The sequence below is a fragment of the Salvelinus alpinus genome, chromosome 2 (genome assembly GCF_045679555.1).
Source record: "Salvelinus alpinus chromosome 2, SLU_Salpinus.1, whole genome shotgun sequence".
Taxonomy (NCBI): domain Eukaryota; kingdom Metazoa; phylum Chordata; class Actinopteri; order Salmoniformes; family Salmonidae; genus Salvelinus; species Salvelinus alpinus.
The window spans coordinates 54,489,387-54,511,348 of record NC_092087.1 but is presented as its reverse complement, the minus strand read 5'-3'; the positions used below and the strand labels follow the sequence as shown (position 1 = coordinate 54,511,348).

General features: G+C 42.5%; 1 protein-coding gene across 2 annotated transcripts in view; it reads left to right on the top strand.

Annotated features, from left to right (window-relative positions):
* Nucleotides 1–21,962, top strand: part of LOC139564927 (solute carrier family 41 member 1-like) — a 31,819-nt gene extending 9,857 nt beyond the window's left edge. Inside the window, exons 2-10 of one of the 2 annotated variants that reach the window (XM_071384847.1) lie at nt 4,119–4,226; nt 4,765–4,836; nt 5,235–5,379; nt 5,856–6,002; nt 9,360–9,504; nt 9,879–9,958; nt 12,132–12,266; nt 13,999–14,147; nt 19,231–21,962. In XM_071384847.1, coding sequence (XP_071240948.1) covers nt 4,119–4,226; nt 4,765–4,836; nt 5,235–5,379; nt 5,856–6,002; nt 9,360–9,504; nt 9,879–9,958; nt 12,132–12,266; nt 13,999–14,147; nt 19,231–19,413 — 1,164 coding nt within the window. In that variant the 3' untranslated portion in view covers nt 19,414–21,962. The remainder of the gene's footprint in view (nt 1–4,118; nt 4,227–4,764; nt 4,837–5,234; nt 5,380–5,855; nt 6,003–9,359; nt 9,505–9,878; nt 9,959–12,131; nt 12,267–13,998; nt 14,148–19,230) is intronic. The other variant, XM_071384857.1, reaches the window with a different exon arrangement.

Here is a 21,962-nt window from a genome sequence, read left to right as displayed (position 1 = left end):
AAGCATCCCCCTTTTGCCTCCAAACATAACGATGGTCATTATGGCCAAACAGTTCTATATTTGTTTCATCAGACCAGAGGACATTTCTCCAAAAAGTACGATCTTTGTCCCCATGCTCAGTTGCAAACTGTAGTCTGTCTTTTTTATGGCGTTTTTGGAGCAGTGGCTTCTTCCTTGCTGAGCGGCCTTTCAGTTTATGTCGATATAGGACTTATTTTACTGTGGATATAGATAGTTTTGTACCTGTTTCCTCCAGCATCTTCACAAGGTCCTTTGCTGTTGTTCTGGGATTGATTTGCACTTTTCGCACCAAAGTAGGTTCATCTCTAGGAGACAGAACGTGTCTCCTTCCTGAGTGGTATGACGACTGCGTGGTCCCATGGTGTTTCAACTTGCGTACTATTGTTTGTACAGATGAACGTGGTACCTTCAGGCGTTTGGAAATTGCTCCCAAGGATGAACCAGATTGGGGAAGTCAACTATTTTTTTTCTGAGGTCTTCGCTGATTTCTTTTGATTTTCCCATGATGTCAAGCAAAGAGGTACTGAGTTTGAAGGTAGGCCTTGAAATACATCCACAGGTACACCTCCAATTGACTCAAATTATGTGTCAAATTATGTGAAAAATGGAGCCGGAAGAATTGGGAGCAGTTTTACGGGCGCCCAACCAATTATGTATTCTTTTTCGCATTATTTGTAACTTATTTTGTACATAATGTTTCTCACTTACGTGAGAATGCTATTCATTGACTACAGCTCAGCGTTCAACACCATAGTACCCTTAAAGCTCATCACTAAGCTATGGATCCTGGGACTAAACACCTCCCTCTGCAACTGGATCCTGGACTTCCTGACGGGCCGCCCCCAGGTGGTGAGGGTAGGCAGCAACACATCTGCCACGCTGATCCTCAACACTGGAGCTCCACAGGGGTGCGTGCTCAGTCCCCTCCTGTACTCCCTGTTCACCCACGACTGCATGGCCAGGCACGACTCCAACACCATCATTAAGTTTGCAGACGACACAACAGTGGTAGGCCTGATCAACGACGAGACAGCCTATACGGAGGAAGTCAGAGACCTGGCCGGGTGGTGGCAGAATAACAAGCTATCCCTCAACGTAACCAAGACTAAGGAGATTATTGTGGACTAAAGGAAAAGGAGGACCGAGCACGCCCCCATTCTCATCGACGGGGCTGTAGTGGAGCAGGTTGAGAGCTTCAAGTTCCTTGGTGTCCACATCAACAACAAACTAGAATGGTCCAAACACACCAAGACAGTCGTGAAGAGTGCACAACAAAGTCTATTCCCCCTCAGGAAAATAAAAAGATTTGGCATGGGTCCTGAGATCCTCAAAAGGTTCTACAGCTGCAACATCGAGAGCATCCTGACTGGTTGCATCACTGCCTAGTACGTCAACTGCTCGGCCTCTGACCGCAAAGCACTACAGAGAGTAGTGCGTACGGCCCAGTACATCACTGGGGCTAAGCTGCCTGCCATCCAGGACCTCTACACCAGGCGGTGTCAGAGGAAGGCCCTGAAAATTGTCAACGACCCCAGCCACCCCAGTCATAGACTGTTCTCTCTACTACCACATGGCAAGCGGTACCGGAGTGCCAAGTCTAGGACAAAAAGGCTTCTCAACAGTTTTTACCCCCAAGCCATACGACTCCTGAACAGGTAATCAAATGGCTACCCGGACTATTTGCATTGTGTGACCCCCACCCCCACCCCAACCCCTTTTTTTACGCTGCTGCTACTCTCTGTTTATCATACAGTATATGCATAGTCACTTTAACTATACATTCATGTACATACTACCTCAATTGGCCCAAACAACCAGTGCTCCCGCACAGTGGCTAACCGGGCTATCTGCATTGTGTCCCACCCACCCACCACCCGCCAATCCTTCTTTTACGCTACTGCTACTCTCTGTTCATCGTATATGCATAGTCACTTTAACCACATCTACATGTACATACTACCTCAATCAGCCTGACTAACCGGTGTCTGTATGTAGCCTCGCTACTTTTATAGCCTCGCTACTGTATATAGCCTGTCTTTTTAATGTTGTTTTATTTCTTTACCTAACTATTGTTCACCTAATACCTTTTTTGCACTATTAGTTAGAGCCTGTAAGTAAGCATTTCACTGTTAGGTCTACACCTGTTGTATTCAGCGCACGTGACAAATAAACTTTGATTTGATGTCAATTAGCCTATCAGAAGCTTCTAAAGCCATGACATCATTTTCTGGAATTTTCCAAGCTGTTTAAAGGCACAGCCAATTTATTGTATGTAAACTTCTGACCCACTGGAATTGTGATACAGTGAATTATAAGTGAAATAATCTGTCTGTAAACAATAGTTGGAAAAATTACCTGTGTCATGCACAAAGTAGATGTTCTTACCGGCTTGCCAAAACTATAGTTTGTTAACAAGAAATTTGTGGCAAATACATCAACCATGAACATTGGTTGGATTCATTCAAACATTCACCTGTAACTCATAATAGTTACTTTATATCAAGGCAAAACAGCAAAACATACTGAGTGATTTTAGTTTCACTATAACCTCAATCTTCAGATTATAGTTATTAGATTATTATGAGATGATAACAGTGTCGTGACATGACTTGCATCAATCTGATGACTGTATTTATCTTATCAAATAACTATGTTTAATTGTTACCCAATTAAATTATTAATGTAACAATTAACTCAATAGGAATTTGGTGCAACACGGAATAAGTTGTTTATTAGTTACCATCTCCCGAATTAAACTCTAAAGATATATAAATATATATATATATATATCGATAACAGTCACTTATTAATCATAACCTCATATCAGTCTCATTCTGAACGTTGCCGACTTCTTGAATTTGCAAGAATAACAGTATTTTCTGATTATTCAGTACTACACAAATTGATTGTATTATTTATTTACTAACTAACTAAATAATAACACAGAATACACATACACTCTATCATGAGACAAAAGTCCCTAGTGGACTGACAAGATATGACGGCTTGTTACACATATGGAGATGGGGTGGGGGAAGAGAGAGATAGAGAAAGAGACATTTATTGTGGATACCTTCTATAACTCTCCTCAAAGTAATAATAATACTTTGCTCATGAACCACTGCCCATTCGGATAAGAAATGCAATGTATATATTTACGCATAGATGCCTTTGTTCGTCGTCTATCTCTGTTGAACCAATCAACCCTTCTATGGGGACTGGGTAGCTGTTGTTCACACTTCGGTGTTAGTCTCGGCGTCGGTGTAAGGCTCGGCTTGTCCACCAGAGGTCACAATGTCCTTCTTAGTTGTAGAGCTTCTCTGGTAGTGGTGTTCAAATAGAACCGCTGCTGAGATGCAACAGTGATTGTCTGAGATGGGATTTCTTCCTTTAGTCAGTTCTAGGACCACTTTTACATGCACAGCTGCAGACTGTGAATGTTTTTGGTCTCGTCGTGGAGGTTATCTTCTCATCTCGTGTTGGTTTTCAGAGTTTCCAAACATTTCAATGTGTGGACCATGGTCTCACATCTTCTGGCATGGTATGTTAATTCTTGACGAGTCCATTTAAGCACTCTGGTCGGAAAGGCGGTTCCATCACACTGACACACTATTCTGAACCTCATTAGGGGCATGGCTTAGTTAATGTGCCAGGAACACGAAAAACCATTTACGACAGGGTGTGAAGGTGTCATAAAACTGGCCCAGCCACCCACCTCTGAGGCCTTGGATCCTTGACCAGGAGAGTCATGACAACAGCAACAGAGCATGCTTCTAATCTGAATAAAGAAATGATATAATACCGGTATTAATCATGTCCTGTTACAGTGAATTATTCTGCTTGCCAGATCTGTTTGTGCTTGAGCCAACTCCTTTCTGTTTTGGCATGACAACGACCAAACAGTTGGCTAAAGCACAAGTACTGTATATCTGGCAATCAGTCTAGCAGAAAACATGTTGGGAGGAAATGGGATGTTTCGTCATTGAGAGGTGTTTAAGGAGATCATTGTGAATGTTTCAGCACTGGCAAGTTTTTATGGATATTATTCAGAGTAGTATGTTTCAGTACTAGCTAGTGTTTAATTGTGTATTATTCAGCACTGGGAGGTGTTTAAGGAGATCACAGAGGTGTTTATCTTGGTGCCAGCCCTGGTGGGACTGAAAGGCAACCTAGAGATGACACTGGCATCCAGACTGTCTACAGCAGTGAGTGGACACACAATGACACACACACACACACTCGTAGGCACGCATGCACACACACACTCAATGCTGGCACGACATGTTTAAAGCTATAACGAAAACATGTGATTTTACACACACACACACACACACACAACCATTTCGAGGCTGCTGCCATATATACATAGACTTGGAATCACTGGCCACTTTAATAATGGAACACTAGTCCCTTTAATAATATTTAAATTATGTTTACGTGCTGCTTTACTCCTCTCATATATACTGTATTCTATTCTACTGTAATCTACTGTATGCCGACATTGCTCAATCTAATATTTATATATTTCTTAATTCCATTCTTTTAGTTTTAGATGTGTGTATCGTTGTGAATCGTTTTTAGATACTACTGCACTGTTGGAGCTAGGAACACAAGCATTTCGCTACACCCACAATAACATCTGCTAAATATGTGTATGCGACCAATAAAATAGTATTTAATTTAATTTAAATGTTATATCTCACCCCTTTTCCTCTCTAACTCCCCCTCCCTCCTCCCTATCAGGCTAACACTGGGCAGATGGATGACCCGAAGCAGCAGTGGAGGATGGTGTGTAGCAACTTGGCTCTTATTCAGGTGACACTGACGTCTCCGTCCAGCAAACACAGCCAATGGCATTTTATCAAACCAGTGCTGTCACTTTGGCTAGCATGTACAGTCAACCACACAAGTTATTATGGAGTGAGTTTATCTGTGAATCCAACAGAGGGCACAAGAGGGTGTCATTGTATCAAGGCAATGACATGTCTCGGTACCATGCTTCATTCTCTCTCTCTTGCTCTCTCCTCTTCCCTCCCTTACTCTAACATTTTCCCCTCAATCTCCCTCCTTCCTTTCCTGCCTCCCATACCCTTCCCTTGCTGACTCACCTGTTCTCTCCCTCTCACTCTCTCTGTCTGTCTGTCTGTCTCTCTCTCTCTCTCTCCCCTTCTCTCGCTGCCAGTTTCTTATTCTCCCTCTCTCTTCCTCCATAGATCCAGGCAACAGTGGTGGGTTTCCTGGCAGCGGTAGCCGCAGTGGGGTTGGGTGCGTTGACCAGGGGTCGTGTAGACTTTCTACAGGCTGCTGTCCTATGTGGCAGTAGTGTCACGACAGCCTTTGTAGCTGCCCTGTCCTTGGGTAGGTCAACGTAACAAAAGCACAACAGTATACTTGCCACTAGCTGATATACAAGCTCTGACTGACACCAGTAATTCTAGGTAGAATTGTAGTGAACGGAAAAGTGAACCCAGGTTGCTAGCGTGAAAGGCAAGCACCTTACCCATTGCGCCAGCGTAATCCTATATACCACCCATGGTTAAGCCACTTTGTGAGAATTGTAACAGGGCTCATTAGCGAAGATTGCTACACCATGTCATCACTTCGATTGTTTCGATGTTTAGCAGCTGTATATTTGCTAGGTAAAACGGAAATTGAGAGTGATCTTTTCTATCTTTTGGCAATAGATGACAGTCAGGAACCCTACAAACCTTAAGAGTTGTCCTGCTGAAATGTTTGAATGAATAAATGAAACTAGATATGCACTTTGATATGGATGATTCTATTTCAGATTGACAGTAGGCCATAGTATGTGTGTCCACTCTCTGTATCGGTAGGACTAGTGATGGTGGGAGTGATCATTGGCTCCAGGAAGGTGGGCATCAACCCTGACAATGTGGCCACACCCATCGCCGCCAGCCTGGGTGACCTCATCACCCTCTCTCTGCTGGCCGGGATCAGCAGCTTCCTCTTCAGGTTCAAAGGTCAGATCAATCGCCATAGAATAACTGGAATGTGCCGGAATCTGGTCGAGCTGTAACTCTCTCAACAGCCGGACCACTTATGTTCCAGCCTCGGCTCGGCCGCTGTCTGCGCCCTTCCTACCTGTCATTCTTCCTTCATTGTCTGTCCCCCTCACTCCATACTGTCCTGTCGGGGAAAAAACTGTTAAAGTACAAAAGGACGTTTGAATCTGTGATTCCCTTTAAAAAAAATAAGCCCACATTTTATCTGGACCTTCACACCTACCACTGACTAGACCCATCTTGAAGATTTCCAGGACTGGATGCAATATTAAGCTAAGCCTAGGTAGAGCCAGAGCCACACTTTGAGGAGAAGGGTAAACCCCACGTGGAGTTGCTAGGGTAGCTCTCTTGTTTATATTAAATATATGGCTCTGGGTAGAGCTATTTTCATATGCCTAGGTTCCGATTCCCTACACTTCTTCCCAAAATGGGCACTTGTCCCCCCCCCCCCCTCATGGATTTAAAAATACTGGATTAATGTATGCATGGACTAAACCATTCCAAGGAAAGCAGGAGTGCTGAGGGCACTGCAGCACCCCCTGATGAATTTATGTTTTGTTTTTAAATGTCCCTACTAAATTAGTACTTTTGTTACCTTTATTACTCCTGTATGAAAAGAGAAAAATACTTGTCAGCAGAGCGGAGAAAAATACTCCTCAGCAACCCCCCCTGTCGACTGCACCTCGGTCAACAGCACCCCACCTCATAACACATTCCCACGGGCATGGGCTAGACTAGATGGAGTTTCCACAATATGTTTTACACCAGTTCATGAAGGGGAATTAATGACTGCACACTTTGAGGAGACGGGTAAAGAATCAGACGGAAGCCCAGTTCTTTCAGATTTTCTAGGAAAGTGCTTGGTAGAAAAGAGTTGATTTAAAACTGATCTCTCATTGTTTCCAGCTGGAATAGACTATGATCATAAAGTAGATATTTTACATTACTTCATCGTTATTTCATTTTACATTTAATTTCCTTTCCAGGCAATAAAAAAATCTTGTTGACCTTTGCAGTGAATAAAAAATCTTACGCCTGACAAGGCCAATGAAATCTGCATCTCGCTGGAAGCCCCGCCTTCTACAGGTGACAAGCCCAAGGCTCGGATTCATTCCTTTAATTCTTCTGCTCTTCACTTCGAAGTGAGCAGCAACGATTCACACGACTAAAAACAAACACCTTTGGAACACTTTGTGGTAGTGCGTGCTCACCCCCTGGGCTTTGTGGGCTGGAGTTTTTGTATTTGTTCTCCTAGTTTCCTAACCACAAACCAATGAGTTTTTCTTCAGATTGCTTGGCCTGGCTGTAGCAAAGAGTAAGATGGCTAACGCGACCGAAAAGACAAAGGCTAACAAAGCCAGGTTTGGGTTCACGACCATGCCCAAATGAATATAAAGATACTCACATTTGTTGTCTTGTATGTCTCAACGCATGCTCTGGCTTCCCTCACTTGAATCAGTTTGGGTGCAGGACTAGGGGATGATGTCAGTAACAGTGGCTTGCCCGCGGCTGGTACTGTTCCCTTAGTCCAGGGTGCAAGTTCTCTTGACAATCGTGTAGCATTCTTGAGGGGGCTTGGTGTTTCCGATAGTGACTTCCTCTCCCTGGTGCCCGTACCTCGGCTGAGTCTGAGTTGCGGGACGCAGAGATGGATTGGGTCTGGTTGGAGAAAATATCTTGTCTGCCTGGGCGTGGTGTATGCGGTAGCTGTTGCCGGTTATGGGAGGCTACTTGAAGAGAGAGGGTGGCAAGGTTCGGTGGGTACCCCTTGCTGCCTGTGTCTGCCTCGGTCAAGCACCGCTTGCCTCTCTTCCCAGACTTGTCAATAATGGGTCCGGTCCTACCTCAGTGATCCGGTCCTATGCAGACTTTCGAGAACAGCCTAGCTAAACAAGTGCTGCATAGCGTGCTAGCCAGGTTAGCTAACTCGCCAAGCTATTCCTGCCACCCCACGTGGAGTTGCTAGGGTAGCTCTCTTGTTTAATATATGTAGCGTTACGTCGCTTGGTTGTTCTAAACAGACCTTGTTGCAGTCAAAGAGGCTATCTAGCCTAGCTTAGACTAAAACATCTCCTGGCTAAAGTCGGCTAGCATGCATAACTTCTGGTGAATGAAACTTCCTAGCTTTCCCCCAGGATTATGGCAACTCATTCCTATTTCCAATTCCTGGAGTGGGAGGGAGTGGAGGAAGCGGGGCTTGCGTGCACCTCCGATAAGGAAGAAGCCCCCGAGCACTTGGCTTGGGTAACCCACGGAGCAGGGGGCCTTAGCACGGGTCTGAGGGACCAGTGCGCCCCTCCACAAAAACATTACTGTGACAACAGTACCTCCACATTTGGTTACGGCCAGAACGGGGTACTACATCAGCCATTGCCAGAGCCCGGGCTTTGTGCAGGCTATACAGACTCAAGGAAGCACAACATATTTATTTATTTATTTTATTCTACCTTTCTTTAAATAGGCAAGTCAGTTAAGAACAAATTCTTATTCACAATGACAACCTAGGAACAGTGGGTTAACTGCCTTGTTCAGGGGCAGAACGACAGATTTTTATCTTGTCAGCTCTGGATTTAATCTAGCAACCTTTCGGTTACTGGCCCAAAGCTCTAACCACTAGGCTACCTGGCAGGTACCCAGGGTGAGAGTAATAGGTTTGCTCTCTGTCCACAAGGAGGCACCCCTCCCCATAGGTGGCTCATTTCTGGGATTCATTGCTGATTTTTGCCTGTAGCTCACTAGTCCCTATGAGGCATAGCCGCCGGAAGTAGGGGTGCTGAGGGTGCTGCAGCACTCCCTGGAAAATCAAAAATAAATTAATAATAAGAATTTTTGCACAAAATATTTTTTGCACTCCCTCCCACTTGGGGCGGGATTTCCTTTCCCCATAGTTGTGTTGTACCAAGAGTACCGACTGAAAAGGAATGTAAAGTTATGACTATAACTACTGTTTCCTGAAGGAGAGAAACGAGGTACAACACAACTATGGGGAAATGAATTAAAGGAACGAATCCGAGCCTCGGCTTATCACCTGTGGAAGGCTGGGCTTCCAGCCAGGCGCGGATTTCATTACCCTTGTCAGGCGTCAGTGCGACTCCCCATAGTTGTGTTGTACCTCGTTTCCCTGCTTCAGGGAACAGTAGTTATAGTCATAACATTACGTTTGCTGTTTGCTGAAGGTCTGCTTGATAAATGTCTAACACAGTGCATTGGGTGTGTTCCAGATACACATTTCCTTATTTTATACCTGTGTAATAAATGTGTATGTTGAATGTGCTCACTTTCTCACACACACTCGCTACCTGTCCTGTCTTCCAGAGATGTGGTACCTGCCTGTGCTGTTGTGTGGCTTCTTCCTGGTTCTCATCCCGCTGTGGGTGGTCATTGCCCGGCGCTCTCCTCCAATTAGAGAGGTCCTGAGGTCTGGGTGGCAGCCCGTCATCGTAGCCATGTCCATCAGCAGGTAAAGGCCTGGGGCTTTCAACAATCTAATGTTATTCAATCAACATTCTATCAATATTCAATCAATGTTCTATTAATGATCTACAAAAGACTAGTTTCCAACGAGTTTCCTTCAAGGAGACAACCGTGCAGTATATACACTTAAAGCGCATCTTGAAGGACTTAATCGCTTCCTCTTTCGTCACCTTTATCTCAACTGATTTGATATAATTGGACAAGTAAAATATACTTCTCAGTAGGCTTCCATGCACCATATCGCGTTCATCTATGCTCTCCTTTCAGATCAATTTTTTAATTGATTCTTTATTATGACACCTTTCAGCTTTGGACATGTTAAGTGACGTTTGTGTCCCATTGTGTCCTTTTAAACCACAGTATCGGGGGCCTTATTCTGGACAAGACCGTGAGCGACCCGAACTTTGAGGGCATGGCGGTGTTCACCCCAGTAATCAACGGTGAGTGGACCGAACCTTACTCCTCAAACAAATGAAAGGCTGGGACCTGTGTGTATTTCAATGTTGAATAGTTCCTACTTCCTCCTAACTAACAAATATCCTCAAGAAACCACCCGAGAAACAGCTGTCCCACTGGGAAAATACTGGTTGAATCAACGTCGTTTCCACGTCATTTCAACCAAGAAAATCAATGATGTGATGACATTGATGACATTGAATCAACATGGGAAACTGATTGGATTTGCAAAAAGTCGTCAACATAAGGGCATTTAGTCTTTTTTTTCACCCAACTTTGAACCTAAATCCAATGATATGGTGACATTGTTGTTGATTTCACGATGAATTCGTGTTTGTTGACAACTCAACCAAATGTAAATCAAAACTAGAAGTTGAACTTACGTCTGTGCCCAGTGGGGTATGGGAAAAACTAGAAACAGGTTTAACCTTTTTGCAATGCTGTTTACCATTACTAAATATGTCTCTTGTAAAACCACCATTAAATCTCATTTGTGCTCATGTTGGGAAACGGGTTCGAGTCGAGAAGCCATAGCTTAATTGGTCTCAAATTGTTATAAACAGAATCACTTTACCAATATGTCTGTTATCCTTAGCCTGTCCACTACTGTAACATATTATGTAAGCTTAAATGTAAAATCTGGTACTCTTTTCCCTCAAAGACAACATCTGGTTTTCTTGGTAGAGAGATATATGACGTATGTCAAAATAGATGGGAGTGGGATCCTGTCCTATTTAAACAGTCTTTGAAGTATGACAGTAAATTACTATAATTTGTGTGATTGTTTACAAAAGCACAACGGCTTAATGCAAAGCATCTAAATGGCATCCACATGTATTTCATTAGTCATAAGTTGGTTCCACACAAGTTGCAGAGTGCCATGTCACTAAAGGCCTAGTCTGTGATATTTACAGCCATTTTTGATCATTTAAATTAGTGATATATACCCATTCATTGTGAAGAATATCACTTATAAATGCATTATGAGTCTTGAAAGCCATGACTACGAGGCCTCCCGAGATGTTCATTACTTATACGGAGTAAAAGGACACCAATTTAAACCACTCAGCAGTCTAGTCAGAACATCAGAGGGGAAGGAGGAAAGTATTGAAGTTCCCACATCTTCTGTAAATAAGACTCTTAGTATGGCGATGTTTGTTACCCATGGCTAGCCACCATCGCTGGAGAGGAATAACAATAGGGTTTACATAAGCCTGTTTAGAATGACAACTATGCACCCTCTGCTTCGGATTTCCTCTATACTGCATATTTCCCAGCCTCAGCTAGCGATACCAAAGGTTTTCGCTTTGATCTGCATTTGAAGACAGGAAGTACATTTGCATTGCCATTCAGTGTTTCTTTCACTCTCTTTCTCCCTCCATCCCTGTTTATGTCTCTCTCACTGCTCTCCATCTGCCTCCCTCACAATCTCTCTCTTCCTCTCTTTCTCCTGACTCTCCAATCACTCTCCCCCTCTCCACCTCTCTCCGTTCCTCTCAACCCCATCCAATAATATGCAAGACTTAGCTGTAGGCTGTGGAAGCACGGCTGGTTGAGAATGTAATTTTAAGAGCTATTGCAGGGAACTACAGCGAGACACGCTCAAGGCTATTAGGCATGTTTGTATTCCTCTCGGAGAGATGCGCTCAAGGCATTAAAATATGCATTCATCATCCCATCACATGTTTCTGAGTGAGGATGTTGTTAGGATTATAAGGACGATATTGAGTTTCTCACAACTGGATGATACAAAGGATTAAGTAGAGGAACTGTTATTGAAGTCTGCACCGACGCAGTCTTCAACAACACCTGTGGCGTTGTGCTTGCTACCACGCTTTTAATACTTCTCTGATTTGAAGAGAAGCAGTATAATCTCATGCATACAAGATCATGCTCTCTCTTTGCACGAACTCACTTTAAAGATATGCCATTACAGTTACAGCCGAATAAGCCCTACTTGATGAACTATAAAAAGTTGCAGAAAACCAAAACTACCTACAATTACCTTAAAGATGCTTCATAACCTTGAAAATACCTCTAATTTATTAAACCCAGAGCTAAAGCCTAAATCTGTAACAGACAATTTCGACAAATGATCCCGGAAAAAAACACTAACCTCTATTTCCAATGATTGTTCTGTTCCATCCCTTCACCCAGGTGTGGGAGGTAACTTGGTGGCCATCCAGGCCAGCCGAATCTCCACCTACCTCCACTACTGGAGCATGCCTGGGACCCTGCCCTCCAAGATGGCACAACACTGGCCTGGCCCCTGCCTGACCTTCTGCTCCTCAGGTCAGCAGTCAAAACACATTTCAACTTCAAACACACACATACAGTTGAAGTCAGAAGTTTACATACACTTAGGTTGGAGTCATTAAAACTTATTTTTTCAACCACTCCACAGATTTCTTGTAAACAAACTATAGTTTTGGCAAGTCGGTCAGGACATCTACTTTGTGCATGACACAAGTAATTTTTCCAACAATTGTTAACAGACTGATCACTTCACTTATAACTCACTGTATCACAATTCCAGTGGGTCAGAAGTTTACATACACTAAGTTGACTGTGCCTCTAAACAGCTTGAAAAATTCCAGAAAACGATGGCATGGCTTTAGAAGCTTCTGATAGGCTAATTGACATCATTTGAGTCAATTGGAGGTGTATCTGTGAATGTATTTCAAGGCCTACCTTCAAACTCAGTGCCTCTTTGCTTGACATCATGGGAAAATCAAAAGAAATCAGCCAAGACCTCCACAAGTCTGGTTCATCCTTGGGAGCAATTTCCAAACGCCTGAAGGTACCACGCTCATCTGTACAAACAATAGTACACAAGTATAAACACCATGGGACCACGCAGTCGTCATACCGCTCAGGAAGGAGACGCGTTCTGTCTCTTAGAGATGAACGTACTTTGGAGGAAACTGGTGCAAAAGTATCTATATCCACAGTAAAACGAGTCCTATATCGACATAACCTGAAAGGCCGCTCAGCAAGGAAGAAGCCACTGCTCCAAAACCGCCATGAAAAAGCCAGACTACGGTTTGCAACGGCACATGGGGACAAAGACCGTACTTTTTTGAGAAATGTCCTCTGGTCTGATGAAACAAAAATAGAACTGTTTGGCCATAATGACCATCATTATGTTTGGAGGCAAAGCCCTGACCTCAATCCTATAGAAAATGTGTGGGCAGAACTGAAAAAGCGTGTGCGAGCAAGGAGGCCTACAAACCTGACTCAGTTACACAAGATCTGTCAGGAGGAATGGGCCAAAATTCACCCAACTTACTGTGGGAAGCTTGTGGAAGGCAACCCAAAACATTTGACCCAAGTTCAACAATTTAAAGGCAATGCTACCAAATACTAATTGAGTGTATGTAAACTTCTGACCCACTGGGAAAGTGATGAAAGAAATAAAAGCTGAAATAAATCATTCTCTCTACTATTATTCTGACATTTCACATTCTTAAAATAAAGTGGTGATCCTACCTGACCTAAGACCGGTAATGTTTACTAGGATTAAATGTCAGGAATTGTGAAAAACTGAGTTTAAATGTATTTGGCTAAGGTGTATGTAAACTTCCGACTTCAACTGTAAATGCAGATTGTTAAATACCCACACGAACACACAACACTGCCCTGACCCTTGCCTGACCTTCAGCTCCTCAGCTAGCCAGCCAAAACAAACTTCAAAAGTAGCACAAACAAGCACCGGGGGGGCAAGGGAACAGTGCTCCACCACCTTAGGATAGGTGAAAGCATTTTTGTTGAATTGATTTTGGAATTGAAAGGCAACCAGTTATGGGAAAAATGTATTCACTTACAGTACCAAATCCCAATTTGACTACTGCACACATCCACACACAATCTTACTTACCCATAGCAGCTGTCTTGCACACTTCCTCTGACCTAGACAGTAAAAAGATAGTTAACTTTTTAAAGTTTGATTCTTTTTAATTTACCTAATGTGTCATTTAATCCAAAACGTTTTTAAATCCTCTAAGTTTCCTGTTTACATCCACAGGGGTCAACTCCAAGTCAGCCAGAGTTCTGGTCTTCCTGGTGGTTCCGGGTCACCTGCTCTTCCTCTACACCATCCACTTACTGAAGGGCGGCCATGGTGCCCTCACGTCTGCCTTCGTCTGCCTTTACCTGTGTGCAGCCCTGCTACAGGTCAGAGGTCAAATATATATGTACCACAGACATTAAACTAGCTAAACCATAGACTGTATACAACTCCTACTGTAACAGCTGACATACTGTACATTGAAAAATCTATAAATAAACAAATATCACAAGAATAGCTGACATATGGACATAATAATTCATTAGAGTGCAATTATTTATTCAGGTTTTTGGGTCTATAACTAAACTTCAATGATAGAAACCAAATAGGAATCGTATAGAAATGATAATGGTGCTTTTTCAGTGCGGCCTTTGGGGCAAAATGAGTTTCACACCCCTGTGTTAGTTATAGTATTTTATTCTATATAATTTCATTGAACATAGTTATTCCATAGTGACACACTGCAAAAAGAAAGTAGGACAACTTTATTGCCATAAACCTGTGAACTTTGTGAAAAAGTTAGGTCAGTTTCATGGAGGAGTGCTTATTTACTCTACACCTCTTTTTTTTGTTTGGATCTCGCACATTAAGGAGGGTTTGAGTCGAGGGAATCATAGGCGTACACTAAGAAAATCATTTGGATGACTTTATCACGTCAAGATAAACAATGGCCTTAGTAGAAATGTTTCATAAAAAAAGTTTTTCAGCCCTCTTGCTTGGCCAAACCCCAGCGCTGCAATTCAAACCACATGTTGCTGAAACAGGTCGACCGACAGACTGATACGTCTGTTTAGAACACAACAGTGTTTTAGTCCTGCCGTTTATCACATCAAACTGTCTTTTTCAGTACAGTTGAAATGACCAGTGTTGTCATTTGCAACTTTTTAGTGTTAACTTGATAGCCACTTATCAGTAGGGGACGTATAAATATAATTATACACAGTATACAGCAACAGACAGATGTGGCTTACAAAAACCATATGTGATATAAATGTGCTGACTTGTACAAGAGCATATGTGTAATAGTAACTATCTACACCTAGACCGTATAAAAACAAGATCTAAACCAAGAGGCAATGGAATGATTACTGCTCAATAAAGAGTCAAGGATTGGGTTTGACTAAAGTCCAGCATACACAGTGGGTTGTCAGGCCCAGTGTTGCCAAATTACTGTATCAGTTCTTCTTCTCAGCATTGCTCCATGCACATAACCAAAGCTTAATCGTTCAGTTCAAACCAGTATGAACATAACAGCGGAATAAAATGGAACAAAAGAGCGCTTGTTTGGTAATACAGTCGGAAGTTTACATACACCTTAGCCAAATACATTTAAAATCAGTTTTTCACAATTAATGACATTTAATCCCAGTAAAAATTCCCTATCTTAGGTCAGTTAGGATCACCACTTTATTTTAAGAATGTGAAATGTCAGAATAATAGTAGAGAGAATGATTTACTACAGCTTTTATTTCTTTCATCACATTTCCAGTGGGTCAGCAGTTTACATACACTCAATTAGTATTTGGTAGCATTGCCTTTACATTGTTTAACTTGGGTCAAACGTTTTGGGTAGCGTTCCACAAACTTTCCACAATAAGTTGGGTGAATTTTGGCCCATTCCTCCTGACAGAGCTGGTGTAACTGAGTCAGGTTTGTAGGCCTCCTTGTTTGCATATGCTCTTTCAGTTCTGCCCACAAATTCTCTATAGGATTGAGGTCAGGCCTTTGTGATGGCCACTCCAATACCTTTACTTTGTTGTCCTTAAGCCATTTTGCCACAACTTTGGAAGTATGCTTGGGGTCATTGTCCATTTGGAAGACCCATTTGCGACCAAACTTTAACTTCCTGACTGATGTCTTGAGATGTTGCTTCAATATATCCACATAATTTTCCTACCTCATGATGCCATCTATTTTGTGAAGTGCACCAGTCCCTCCTGCAGCAAAGCACCCCCACAACATGATGCTGCCACCCCAGTGCTTCACGGTTGGGATGGTGTTCTTCGGCTTGCAAGCCTCTCCCTTTTTCCTCCAAATATAACGATGGTCATTATGGCCAAACAGTTCTATTTTTGTTTCATCAGACCAGAGGACATTTCTCCAAAAAGTACAATCTTTGTCCCCATGTGCAGTTGCAAACCGTAGTCTGGCTTTTTTATGGCGGTTTTGGAGCAGTTGCTTCTTCCTTGCTGAGCGGCCTTTCAGGTTATGTCGATATAGGACTCGTTTTACTGTGGATATAGATACTTTTGTACCTGTTTCCTCCAGCATCTTCACAAGGTCCTTTGCTGTTGTTCTGGGATTGATTTGCACTTTTCGCACCAAAGTACGTTAATCTCTAGGAGACAGAACGTGTCTCCTTCCTGAGCGGTATGACAGCTGCGTGGTCCCATGGTGTTTATACTTGCGTACTATTGTTTGTACAGATGAACGTGGTACCTTCAGGCATTTGGAAATTGCTCCCGAGGATGAACCAGACTTGTGGAGGTCCACAAATTTCTTTCTGAAGTCTTGGCTGATTTATTTGGATTTTCCCATGATGTCAAGCAAAGAGGCACTGAGTTTGAAGGTAGGCCTTGAAATACATTCACAGGTACACCTCCAATTGACTCAAATTATGTCAATTAGCCTATCAGAAGCTTCTAAAGCCATGACATCATTTTTTGGAATTTTCCAAGCTGTTTAGAGGCACAGTCAACTTAGTGTATGTAAACTTCTGACCCACTGGAATTGTGATACAGTGGATTGTAAGTGAAATAATCTGTCTGTAAACAATTGTTGGAAGAATTACTTGTGACATGCACAAAGTAGATGTCCTAACTGACTTGCTATAGTTGCTATAAAGCTATAGTTTGTTAACAAGAAATTTGTGGAGCGGTTGAAAAAACAAGTTTTAATGACTCCAACCTAAGTGTATGTAAACTTCCAACTTCAACTGTAGATGTCCGACAAGAGGTGCCCTTTGAAAATGGGGATGAATACTTGCACAAGCAAAAAAAGTTTATGCTGGTAGTGTGAAGAATACATATGTTTTTGTACGTGAACCCTTTGGAATTCCTGAATTTATGCATAAATTGGTCATCAAATTTGATCTTATCTTCATCTAAATCACAACAATAGACAAATCAAATCAAATTTATTTATATAGCCCTTCTTACATCAGCTGATATCTCAAAGTGCTGTACAGAAACACAGCCTAAAAACCCCAAACAGCAAGCAATGCAGGTGTTGAAGCACGGTGGCTAGGAAAAACTCCCTAAAAAGGCCAAAACCTAGGAAGAAACCTAGAGAGGAACCAGGCTATGAGGGGTGGCCAATCCTCTTCTGGCTGTGCCGGGTGGAGATTATAACAGAACATGGCCAAGATGTTCAAATGTTCATAAATGACCAGCATGGTCAAATAATAATAATCACAGTAGTTGTCGAGGGTGCAACAAGTCAGCACCTCAGGAGTAAATGTCAGTTGGCTTTTCATAGCCGATCATTAAGAGTATCTCTACCGCTCCTGCTGTCTCTAGAGAGTTGAAAACAGCAGGTCTGGGACAGGTAGCACGTCCGGTGAACAGGTCAGGGTTCCATAGCCGCAGGCGGAACAGTTGAAACTGGAGCAGCAGCACGGCCAGGTGGACTGGGGACAGCAAGGAGTCATCATGCCAGGTAGTCCTGAGGCATTTTGTGCGCTTAAACTAATAACACACAAATTATTGTATTTTTCTTGTCTATATTGAATACATCATTTAAACATTCACAGTGTAGGTTGGAAGAAGTATGTGAACCCCTAGGCTAAAGATAATTGGAGTCAGCTAACCTGGAGTCCAATCAATGAGACAAAATTGGAGATGTTGGTTAGAGCTCCCTTGCCCTATAAAAAAACACTCACAAAATGTGAGTTTGCTATTCACAAGAAGCATTGCCTGATGTGAACCATGCCTCTAACAAAATAGATCTCAGAAGACCTAAGATTAAGAATTGTTGACTTGCATAAAGCTGGAAAAGTGTTACAAACGTATCTCTAAAAGCCTTGATGTTCATCAGTCCACGATAAGACAAATTGTCTATAAATGGAGAAAGTTCAGCACTGTTGCTACTCTCCCTAGGAGTGGCCGTCCTGCAAAGATGACTGCAAGAGCACAGCGCAGAATGCTCAATGAGGTTAAGAAAAATCCTAGAGTGTCAGCTAAAGACTTTCAGAAATCTCTGGAGCATGCTAACATCTCTGTTGACAAGTTTACAATACACGATACGTAAAACACTAAACAAGAATGGTGTTCATGGGAGGACACCACGGAAGAAGCCACTGCTGTCCAAAAAAAACATTGCTGCACGTCTAAAGTTTTCAAAAGTGCACCTGGATGTTCCACAGCGCTACTGGCAAAATATTCTGTGGACAGATGAAACTACAGTTGAGTTGTTTGGAAGGGACACACAACAATATGTGTGGAGAAAAAAAGGCACAGCACACCAACATCAAAAGCTCATCCCAACTGTAAAGTATGGTGGAGGGAGCATCATGGTTTGGGGCTGCTTTGCTGACTCAGGGCCTGGACAGCTTGCTGTCATCGACAGAAAAATGAATTCCCAAGTTTATCCAGACATTTTGCAGGAGAATGTTAGGCTATCTGTCCGCCAAGAAGTTGGGTGATGCAACAGGACAATGACCCAAAACACAGAAGTAAATCAACAACAGAATGGCTTCAACAGAAGATAATATGCCTTCTGGAGTGGCCCAGTCAGATTCCTGACCTCAACCCGATTGAGATGCTGTGGCATGACCTCAAGAGAGCAGTTCACACCAGACATCACAAGAATATTGCTGAACTGAAACAGTTTTGTCAAGAGGAATGGTCCAAAATTCCTCCTGCCCGTTGAGCAGGTCTGATCCGCAACTACAGAAAACGTTTGGTTGAGGTTATTGCTGCCAAAGGAGGGTCAACTAGTTATTAAATCCAAGGGTTCACATCATTTTCCCACCCTGCACTGTGAATGTTTACACGGTGTGTTCAATAAAGACATGAAAACCGTATAATTGTTTGTGTGTTATTAGTTTAAGCAGACCGTGTTTGTCTATTGTTGTGACCTAGATGAAGATCAGATCAAATTTTATGGCCGATTTATGCAGAAATCCAGGTATTTCCAAAGAGTTCAAATACTTTTTTCTTGCCACTGTAATGTGTTTATTGTTATTCACAGGTGGTGATTCTGCTGTACACGGCTGACCTGATGGTGCGCTGGATGTGGCGGCGGGGGCTGGACCCGGACAACTACTCTATCCCGTACCTCACGGCTCTGGGGGACCTGTTGGGGACCGGCTTCCTGGCCCTGACATTCAGAGCCGTTCTATTGGGCATTTCCTCTGGGATGAAGGGGGTTTGAGAGAAGGGGCTAATCCATCAGCCTATTTCTGTCCAACATGGTCTTATTGAAAACATTAAAATAGAGACATTTAGCTATTGTAGTTATATGTCAGTTATGCTGACATATTATATGTTGTTCTGTTCATCCATAAGCAACTCTGTTCCAGTCATATTTAAGTGATAATGCGCGAGAAGCCAATGTTCAGAGGATATATTTATTGGAAGGGGTGTTGTTAGGCTCGAGACGAAATGCCACTATATCCTCCAAACACCGGCTTCGAGGACATTATCACTTTCATACAACAGGTTACCAACATATTCATATAATGATTGACATATATTCATTAAAAACGTAATTTTTATGAATTTATTCATACCATTTCATCCTTCTACAAGATATAATCCCGACACAAATCTAGGGTTGCTACCCAAGCTGTTCTATCGGTTCAGTTGCCAGAGACGCGACCCAGTCGTTCGTTCTAAATGTTCCACTGCCATACTGGCTGGCAACGTTCTTATCCCTTGCTTGCTAGCTAGCCAATTAGTACTAACTTACGGTCACGTCAAAAAGTGCAGCCAGAACAACAGCAAAGTAGCTGCATTTGCATTTGTTTAAGCTGTTTTCAAAATACATTTATTTGGATACATCCATAACAATGAGCTAATCAGGCAATATTTCCCCTGGCATAGAAAATGTGCTCACTCGTCAGGCCACTGTTGTTCAGAGGAGCTAGCCAACAACACAGCTAACACAATCACTTCAAACTGAAGCTGGAAAGCCTGAAAACTAGCTGCACTTGGTTTTGTTTGACCTTGTTTCAATTTACATTTATTTGTATATAACCATAAAAATGATGCCAGCTGATTCATGATTTCGACTGGCTAAGAAACGCTGCCCGTCTCGTTCATTACTATGGGACAGCTGATGATCAAATTTGAATATTGAAACAATATTGCAAAATGTCGGAGAGACAGACAGCAAGGTTTATACAAATCTCCGCTGTTGAAAACAAAATGTTAGTCTAAAAGAAATGTGAGATAATGTCTAGATGCTTTTTATAGTGGAGATCAAGTTTATAAATTGCTTGGCTGGGTTGATGAGACAATGGATTGCGCAGTCAGAAGGTACAGAGTAAATAGACATTTTAACTTTATAGATTTAGCCGGTGGTAACTTGTGGAATAGACACCGGCTGGAATGCTGTTTTAACCAATCAGCATTCAGGATTAGACCCACCCGTTGTATAAACTACTGTATGCAAGTGGCTGGATTTAAGAAGCGAGGGAGAAAAGATTCAACAACATAGCTTACCGACAACCACCAAGCTTGACTTCACATAGTCTTTAGTCTCCGATAACGAATGAATGCTGCTGGGCCTCCCAAGTGGCTAGCGATCTAAGGCACTGCATCACTACAGATCCTGGTTCGATCCCAGGCTGTGTCGCAGCCGGCCGCGACCGGGAGACCCATGAGGCAGTGCACAATTGGCCCAGCATCGTCCGGGTTAGGGGAGGGTTTGGCCAGCCGAGGTGTCCTTGTCCCATTGCGCTCTAGCTCTGGCGCAATGCATGCTGACACGGTCTCCAGGTGTTTCTTCCGACACATTGGTGTGTTTTGGCTTCTGGGTTAAGCAAGCATTGTGTCAAGAAGCAGTGCGGCTTGGCGGGGTCGTGTTTCGGAGGACGCACAGCTCTCGACCTTCACCTCTACCGAGTCTGTACGGCAGTTGCAGCGATGGGAAAAGACTACCAATTGGGGAGAAAAATGGGTAAAAATAAATATATTTTTTATGCTGCTAAGGGAGTACCTGTATACTGTAGCTCGATATGCTTTGAGCACCCAATAACCATATAGATGCTAACTGTTGAGAAGTGCTCTGATGTCTGTAAATGCTTCATAGTAAACTGGCAAATGCACTGTACTGAAGCAATAATGTTGTCTGTACTTGTTTTGTTGACTGTCTATACATTTATATTCATGCTCAAAAATTGTCACAACTGCACTCTCTGGATGTACACAATATTAATCAATAGATGACATAGGTTGTATCCAGTGTCACCATTTCAATGATCAAGCACTGCTATTTTCAATTGTGCCTTCAACCCATTACTGTACAAGCTAGAGGAGTCATGCATTTTTTATGACATCAGCAATGATGCTTATTCGTCAGTTAGTCTGCCACATTTAATTGGTTTAAAAGTTAATGTTTGTATCTAAGACATACCACTGCTTGACATTGCTCACATTTCCCAATGATAATTTTTTTGTGCATAAAATAAGTGTTATGATTTCTCTTCAAATAAATGGTCCCTTTTAAATAAATGAATACGCACTTTTAAAAACAGGCTTAAATCATATTAGCTGTTCTGCATTGAGCATGACAATATGACTTCCATAAAAGATATCAATTGTATAGAATCGTATTTCAAATTGTACAGGACCCATGTTGACTTAGTATGTATGCTAATGACTCATCTGACTAGATCATACCTAGAGCAGGTTATTTTAGTAACACAATTACTTTGTTTCAATGTGTTCCTTTGTTGGAATAAAACCATTCACATACAA